The sequence below is a fragment of the Anabrus simplex genome, chromosome 7, assembly GCF_040414725.1.
Source record: "Anabrus simplex isolate iqAnaSimp1 chromosome 7, ASM4041472v1, whole genome shotgun sequence".
In the NCBI taxonomy this organism is placed as follows: Eukaryota; Metazoa; Arthropoda; class Insecta; order Orthoptera; family Tettigoniidae; genus Anabrus; species Anabrus simplex.
This window is the reverse complement of record NC_090271.1, coordinates 65,904,769-65,914,179: the sequence shown is the minus strand read 5'-3', so window position 1 is coordinate 65,914,179 and position 9,411 is coordinate 65,904,769. Positions and strand designations below refer to the sequence as shown.

Here is a 9,411-nt window from a genome sequence, read left to right as displayed (position 1 = left end):
TTTTATACAAGGCAAAATCAAACTTTAAAGTCCATCCTTCTCAGCCATTCAGTTAAACCGGGTGTTAGAGCGAACAAATCGTCAGGAGTGCAAGGGTACAAATGAAGAGGACAGCGTTGGACCAGGTGCTCAATCGTCTGTTCTTCCAGGTTACAATCACACACTGGTGAACTGATCCAACCCCACTTGTACCTGAAGTAATTGCATTGTGTTGCATATATGCAACATATATTAACAAATAGATTTGCACGCCTGTGGTAGATATTTCATGAACCAATCCATGTTCCACTTGTGTTCCGAGATTTTTATAGGATACCTTTGACCTTAGTTACCCATTTGTATATATTTTATGTAATAACTAGTGGAATAGCAACCGAATGTTTACTGGTGATATATATGCAACATTAAATAATGCTGCTTTATTTGTAAACTTATTGACATAATATTTTTTCAATATTTTTTCCGTTCTGTTAACTTTATGGAAAGTCCAAAAATAATTTTTAAAATAAAAATTTAAAATGATGTATTGAAGGGTTAAAATAATTACCGAACAATATAAAAAGTTACTTTATAACAGTGCCAATCTTCTTCCCTATTTGATGCACGGGTTAAATGAAAGGTGTCTACGATTTTATTTCCAACTATTATCGAAATTCAGACACACATTGATGTACACCATATATCTACCCTATTTCGAAACACCAGTTGTGGTTGATTAATGCAGCATTTCAATTCGTCAAAATGAGGAAAGATTTTTATAAATACAAATATATGAATGGCAATAACGTTTTGATGCCCCCCTCCCCCCAGACAATGAAATTATTGTGTGCATAAGGAAAGTAATATGTACATTAATTACACTTAGTTTAAAACTTCTGTCTTCATCGTTGATTAGTTACAAAGCGGTGTTCATTAACACTTTGTATTATGTTATGTAACTCACATTCCTGAACACTACCAAGAAACAAAATTAAAATATGTACATTAACAACCGCCACTTGATCCCTGAGGAATTTACCGTTTCAAACTCTCAAAGGTTTGCTACTTACACTTTCTACACATAATAGCACCCTACAGCAGGCTATTTTGAGTATTGTTGATCAATACACAAGTATTTTCACAGAGCAATTTACTTAAGAAAAACTGTTCATTACCATCGAAAATATTATCATATTTCTTACATCAAAATATTCTCATTATAATGAATACATAAATCTCAGAGTATCACTGAGTCAGCAGAAAGTGCTTACTTTAAATTGAGAAAAGTTTATTCACTTGGTTGTTCGTTAATTATATTCACACTGAATATGACCATTTTTACAAATTTTCCATTAAACTGCACTTCATAAGACACTGCGTCCTCTAACTCACCCAAACTTATCATCTATCGCTGTCCACTGCGATTCCAGTATCAATATGCAATTACAATGATATCGCGCATGTTGTATTGAATGTATCTTGTTTTGGAATTGTTCACTATCTACCGTTCAAGTAGAGCCACCATAAAAAACAGTAAAAGGTCACTAATATAATATAATAATAGAGTTTACATTCTCTTTCATATCTACTGAATAATGTTTGTTGATATTCTAAGCACGCTAACTGCATATAACATTTATTATTCCTGTGACACATATTGTCGAATGCGATACCAGCAGATAAGTGAATAACTTTTCGAGTCCTCAGTCTGAAACATATCCTCATCACGTGTAAGTATATCTTAAAATCGGAACAAATACACTCGTTTCTCTAACCCACGTTCTTCTGTTATCATAATTAACAATGTTTCTTGACTTCATAGAACTAGCAGGAAGATGTACGTGTAATCAATAACTTACATTAGATAACTATCTTTTAGATAATATATTATAGCACGGTTTCGTTCGTGGAAGTTCTAGGTCCATTAACCAAAGAATATGTAGAACTTCCATTTCTTTTTGTCGTGACAGTTCCCCGAATAAAGAGTTCTTTGAATGTTTCTCGAAACTGGCGAGACATTCCACAGTAGATGGCGAAATTTATGGGGTAACTCACGATGATGAAGAAATTCGTGAATAGGATGAGTATGTTAGCTACAGAATAGTCCAGTATCTCCTGGATACTGTTGGAGTAGATGTGTAAGACCGTTACCACAGCCAGGGGTATCTCTACTAACAGGAATACGGTGACAACGACTATCAACATCAGAGTGGTGCAGTTGGAGTCTCGAAGACGTTTACACTCGCTTTTGCGATTTTCCTTGAAGAGTTTCTTGCGCTTTAGTTGTGCCTCCCTCATCGCCCTGAACAGCAGCACATTGAGAACCACAAGTGAGATGCATGGTATCGTGTGTACAAAGATGACTCTGAAGCAGAAGTAAGCTGTGAAGTACACGTCCAGTGTCACCCACTCCTTTACCCAATGCGCCTGGTCCACCCTGCATACAGTCACTGACTCCTGTCCTCTCCAAGTGATCACATGTAGTCTATATTCACGATCAAAAAACCTTGTTGATTGGTGCAATATTGCCAACACTGCAATCCAAGCTATGCATTTGCGCACTCTAGGCATCGTGCACCAAGTTCTTGCTACTGGTGCATGGCATACGTAGATGTACCTCTGAACAGCCAGGGCGAGGGTGAGCCAGATGGAGGCGGTGTGGAACAGTGCAGGAATCACTTCATTCATCACATCCCAAGCGTAGCAAGCTCCGATAGGTGACAGCGGTTTGTAGTGGTTACCGAACGTGTACATGTAGAAGAGCCACGGGGCCGGGAAGAGAAGCGTGAACATGTCGCATAGCGCCATGGCCATGAGAACGGCGTTGGTAGGAGTGCGCATGTGCCGCTTGGAGAGTACCACCACGATGAGTGTGTTGGCAATGATGGTGATCACCAGGAGGAACGGCATTACGTACCCATACATGGGCTGAGCGTACTGGATGGGCAGCTGGCATGTCACGTTCAGGTAGGGCTCGAAGTCGTCCGTGCCGTTCAGAAGGCTGAAATTTATGGAACCGTCTGGTCCTCGGGGCGGCTCGGGCATTGTACAGTTGTACTCCGACATCCTGAAACAAGACAAACAAAACCTTTGGTTTATCAAACAAAGGTAAAAAAACATATATACACATTTCTAGCCCTTTCAATGCTAAGTTTTCTATGTGCTGGGGTTTTTCCAAGAATATGCGATTAGTGAAAAATAGATTTGCTATTTATTTAACTGACATGTCAAGATAATACATTGAAGTTAAGCACAAATTTGCAATGATGATGATGTACAAAGGCTAAAAATAAACATTACTGTTGTATTGTTCAAAGCAAGGTAGAACACACAACCCTACATCACGTGGTTGACACGTATAACTTTTTTTTTCAGCTTCTGGTGAGCATTGTAAGTGCAAAAAAATATATGCGATTAGTGCAAACTAGCTTTACTATTTAACTGACATTTTAAGATAATAAATTGAAGATTAGCATATATTTACAACGATGATGTGTTTAAATTCTAAAGAATGAACATTAATGTGGTATTGTTCAAAGCAAGGTACAACACAACGTTTTTTTTTCAGCTTGTCGTGAGCATTGAAAGTGCAAAATAATACAAATTTTCGTTCACATTCGTATCACGTCTACTATTTGTAGAAATTGGTAAAATGTAAAGATATTCTTGTAATATTCACTGGTAGCCCCCACAATAATCTGAACCAGTGCCGAACTGAACAAACACAGGAACAAATATTTCGGATTACCATCACGTAATTATCTAAAGCATCTGAATTGCGTGAACAAAAAGTGTGAAGTATTGGAGTAAACTGACCAGCAATCCAAGAAAGTTATGACGACTTATTTATTTCAGTTTCACTGGTTGAGGTCGACTCTTTTCACCTGTGTCTTCCTCACTGATACCATTGACATTGCCCCTACTTTACTGCCACTTTTTATCACATCAACTACAACATCATTTTCGCCGTCACTTTCATTATCCAGAAAGCACTGTAGATGAACTGTTGGTCTTCGATCTATGTTTGAGTCGACTTTCCTCCTATACGCGATTCCTAATATGCTTTTACCCACTTATTGGACATATATTTGAATAGTTTTGTACAGTATGATAATTTTCAGTCACAAACTTGAATTATTTTAAAATGTTACTGTCAAATTTTGATTTCTTAGGTGTTTCATGATGGATCTCGTTGAGATAAATTAAATATTACAGTTCACTCATCCCTGTGTGATATCTACACGCCAAGTAGCACGATTTGTTCCGGGCGATTTCCGTGTTATAATTTTTTCTTTGTTACGATTTGCTTTGCGCCGCACCGATACAGATAGTTATTATGGCGACGATGGGGTAGGAAAAGCCTAGGAAGTAACCAGCCGTGGCATTAATTTAGGTACAGCCCCAACATTTGCCTGGTGTGAAAATGAGAAACCACGGAAAACCAATTTCAGGACTGCCGACAGTGTGATTCAAACCCACTATCTCCCACGAATTCAAGCTCCAAGCTGCGCGCCCTTAACTCGCTCGGTGGTGTTACCAAAATATTGCAAACTTCGGACTGGGAAGAGCAGGAAATAAGGAGACGAGATGTTTCCAGTTGACAGTGGATAGATGGCGTGGAAGGACAACAATAGATGAATAAGCTTGAGTTGAGTTTTTTAGAGCAGGAAACATTTTATACTGAGTGTTTCAGAGGAAAATAAAAGAAAAATTATTGAACTGCATTGCAGTTCGTAAAATGTCAGTATTGAAGATGTATTTTTATGAATATAATTACCATAATATTTACCTCCCTTAGACATATTGAATGTCAATATAAATATAATATTGGCATTCAGGAGGACTAATTGGGGCAAATATTTGTTTATTTAATTTAACTAGAAACGTATCAAGGATTGGAAAAAGTTACTGAGGGAGATTTCTGATAAATTAACAACTTCATTGAAATAATTTAAGGAACTGCTAGGCTGGTGTTCTGTGAGGTAAGCGACTGATATCGAAGCTACCACCTGAGCGACAGCCCTAAATGAAAATCAGTGGTGACATGAACGGCCATCTTGTGATGGCGCCATGCGGATTACATCAGTACCGCGCTCTCACGTCTTGTGAAATTATATTTGTATTTTAAAGTGATATAGAAAGTCCCCCCGTGGGTGAGGCAGTAGAATAACACCTGCGGTATCCCCTGCCTGTCGTAAGAGGCGAATAAAAGGGGCCCCAGGTTCTCTTAACTTGGGAGCGTGTTTTGGCGAACACGGGGCCCTCAGCTGAGTACTGGTATTGCTTCTACTTACTTGTGCCAGGCTCCTCACGTTCATCTATCCTATCCGACCTCCCTTGGTCAACTCTTGTTCTCTTCGACCCCGGCGGTATTAGGTTTGTGAATCCTAAGGAGTCTTTCATTTTCACGCCCTTCGTGGTCCTTGTCTTCTTTCGACCGATACCTTCATTTTTCGAAGTGTCGGATCCCTTCCATTTTTTCTCTGTGATTAATGTTATATAGAGGATGGTTGCCCAGTTGTACTTCCTCTTAAAACAGTCATCACCACCACCACCACTCTTTCATTTACATTTACACGCCCTTCGTGGTTCTCGTCTTCCTTTGGCCCATACCTTCATTTTTCAAAGTGTCGGATCCTTTCCAATTTTTCTCTCTGATTAGTGTTATATAGAGGACAGTTGCCTAGTTTTACTTCATCTTAAAACAATAATCACAATCACTGATATGCAAAGTAATCACGCACATAATACTGAATATAGGCTATACTTAGAGCTATATTATTTTCCGTTACATGAAAATAATCATGTTTCTTTGATCGGAAACCCTCGTCCGAATTTCAAGGAAGTTTCACGTCAAAAATATCAACAACATTGAGAAATTAGCACATTTCATACCGAGTGTATTATTATTTACACGAATGATTGCAACTGTTTAACAAGGAGAAGTGTATTACTATGAAGATCGATAAATCTTAGTTCTAATTCACTACAAGTAACTGCCATCAAAACTAAACATAACAAGCAAACAATTGTGCTGTGGTGCCCTTACCGAACTGTGTGCCACGCGCCTACATCTGCAGTCAACATGGCAGAGTGCAGTGCTGGATAATGACGCCACGCCAATTTTCAGTATAAATTGGCATGGAGGATGAGCTGCGACATATTTGCCGTACGCCGACCTGTCGACACTGTACTCCAGCCACGTAGGGTATCCCTAGAGGCATGAGTTTTTCGCATTAACGATAAACGCGACAAACAGTATTTTGAAGCGATTTTGCGATATCTTTTCGAATCATATATTTCTGCTTAAGAAAATATGGATATTATGTTCGCGAATTAAAGCGATAAGGTCATTTTAAAGCGAAATTCAATTATTTCGCGATAAGCGCGATATTACAGCGAAATCTGTAGTGAATAACGAAATTGACATTTTGTTCCAAGATTATGTATGAAAAGAAAAGTAAGAGCGAAAAAAGATTCATCAATTGGAAAGAAATATGTTATCATTAATGTTCTGGAAAATCTCTTTAAGACATGGCATCAAAGAAAAGGGGTTGGATCCAGGTTGGTTTCTTGCCAAACGAAATGTATGGTATGTTGTTCTTGTGGTGGCTGGTAATCCCACCACAGCCTGTCTCCTGACGGCATCCTGCAGTCCTGGAATCCCTGATAACGTCTACAAGCAGCACAATTGATTGGTTTATTTCAGCGTCGTGGTCAGATAAAATTAAGAAAGTGATCACAGACAGTAGTGAAGATGGGTCGCTCGACAAGTGTTACGGTGCACAGCAGAGCTAAACAGTTCGCGAGTGAAGGTTTATACGTTTCGGAAAGCAATATTTTAATGTGTAGGCCTACATTTTGTAATGTTCGTATCGAGTGGGAGAAAGAAGATACTGTCTCAAAACATTGTTTTAAAAATAAGTAACATTCAGAACGTAAATTTAGCACTCCAACAGTGAAACGGTAGGCAACAATAGAACTCTCATTAGATATGCAAAAGAAAGCTAAGAGTGAAAAAAATAGAATTTATTCACGAAACAACAGCGATGCTACTCAAAGCCAACATCCCGCTGGAGAAGGTAGACGACCCTGCAGTACGGAAATGGCTTCAAAAGTAAGTACCAGATATGTGCAGTCTATCAATTAAAACTCCACAATCAACGATCAGTGATAGTAATTAAACCTTTAATGATTAATTTTAGAATTTCATTAAAGCGATATGTATTTCGCGAAATAACGCGAAAATTAGTATCCTTCTCGCGAAATCGTTCAAAAATTAATGCGAAAAAAATCATGCCTTTAGGTATCCCCTATTTGAAAATGTGTTCTGGACAGGTGGACTGGCACAGATCTGCACGCGCAATCAGCCATTCCCTTTCTCCCTCTCACTATAGTCTTCTTTGCTCTCAGCATACTCGTGACATTTTCTATGTCCCATTATTCATTGTACAGAAGGACTTAATTACTTACTCTTGATTTCATGTTCTTTAAGATAGGGCTTCCCTTAATATTTGTGTTCAGGCAACGGGAATATTATTGTGACTTAAAGCACGCTCAGGAACGGACAACATTCATTCCCACTAATAAGCATCATTTTGTAAATAATGTACATAGTTAATTTTCATGGTCACCATGGAGAGCAACCTTTAATTTCAGTGCAATTTTAAGTGACGAATGCTTGTAAACAATTGAATCAATTAATATAAGTTCGTGTTTGTACAAGGTTTGCTTTTGTACACAACAAATGGAAAACCAGAAAACACCGTCGTCTTCATAAAGGGTAAACGTCTTTATTAACTACATGCACTTCCTCACTTGAACTGTGGATTACGTGCAAACAGTCCCGGCGAACGCTTCTCCTTGTTTATGGATGGTGCTTGTTGTTAATCTCAGAAACAAATTTAAATGAGAAAGTTACTGAGAAGGTAGAAATTGGACTAAAAAGCAGGTGTGCTTTCGTCGCTGGCTTCTTGACGCTGTCTGCCGTCAGGTGCGTAATTAAGACGACAGTTGCCGAGTGAGCAGGTACAGAAGTGTGAGAATTAGTATTCTAGAGCAGACTGTCTTTATTAAATATAGCACGTTCTTGATATTGTTATAATTGTCATTAAACGGCGAAATATTATTACGATTAATATTCCCCTAAAATTATTATTATTAATATTATTATTATTATTATTAGTATTAGCATTAGTATTATTATTTACTTATTCATGTATTTAATTGAAAAGCACTTTTACAGAGTACGTTGAATCAATACTTCAGTTCTTACTATGTTCCTTCTTGCTCTCCGTCCATATGTTTCATCCGTTCTGATCTCTCTTTCCGAAGCTGTACTGTGTTGTGTGACTGCTCTCTTTTTCTTTCCTGTTCATCTCTGGAGATCACTTTTTTTGAATGTTGTCCCTAAATAATTTCCTATTACGTTTATCCGAAATCCCAATGTTTACTTCTTTGAGGTCATTTAATGTCTGCGTAAAACCTGCAGGTTCTACATTAAGCATTATGATTTTATTAAAAACAAGCTGATGTACCCTAGCTTCGCTACGGATTTCTACATTTTATAAAGTTGGGGAGTTTTCATTATAATGGCAGACACTCACTGTCCACCTGCCTTTTTACGTACTCAGAAAGTCTGTCTTAGTAGTTTTCCCAACTGAAATCAACACAGGTCATTACATTTACAAGGAATGTCGCGATTAAAAGCAATGTCATCATATAAAATACTCGATCAAATGAAAAACCACATATTTCCTCACTTTTAACGAATAGTACTATGCTGCCGATCTAACAGCCTACAGTTCCAGAGCTGGAATGACCAGGCTGCAGACAACCGTGAACACTCGTCAATCAATCAAGGAAGTTATTTATGTTCCTAACCCAACAGGGTTAGGCGAGCCGTCAGCTAAATGGTTAGCTCATCTGCCATTAGTTATTTAAGTGTGCACACTGCTCATTCCAATCTGCGCCTCAGAGTTGGGGTTGAATAGCTAGAATACTATGATGAGTCAGTGTGTAACGTACCAGTGGTATCAGAAAATGTATGAACCAGAGAATGCTAAAGAAGAAAGTTAACTAATTCCCAGCTACTTCCCGCCAATGTTCAGGCAGGCTGTTATACTCGGTACGCAGCAGTAATCCCATCTATCGGAGTTGAGTGGCAGCAGAAGGCACAAAGAACATCACAACAAACAATGGTCAATGTAATGTTATTGTTGATCATGTTTGAGCTTTCGATATTGTAGGCCTTCACATTTAGTTTTCTTTCGACTCTGAAATACCACTCTTATCATAGTCATAGTCGGTACGGTTATGAAAATGAAAATCCATAGCCTGTTTCCAGTCATTCAACTGGGCCAGGAATTGAATTCATGAAGTCCCATCTAGTGGCGAGGATACGAATTGTGCCGGCTGCCGAAGCCTGTCGCA

At 38.4% G+C, this 9,411-nt stretch overlaps 1 protein-coding gene across 1 annotated transcript; it reads right to left on the bottom strand.

Annotated features, from left to right (window-relative positions):
* Nucleotides 1–369: 369 nt before the first annotated feature.
* LOC136876910 (sex peptide receptor) lies at nt 370–3,028 on the bottom strand. Its single transcript, XM_067150664.2, has one exon. It carries the CDS (start codon nt 3,022–3,024, stop codon nt 1,867–1,869), a length of 1,158 nt encoding a protein of 385 aa, XP_067006765.1. The 5' UTR covers nt 3,025–3,028; the 3' UTR covers nt 370–1,866.
* Nucleotides 3,029–9,411: the final 6,383 nt, after the last annotated feature.

Excerpts from the sequence above, each read along its gene's own strand:
- LOC136876910 (XM_067150664.2), bottom strand. The coding sequence starts at position 3,024 with ATGCCCGAGCCGCCCCGAGGACCAGACGGTTCCATAAATTTCAGCCTT.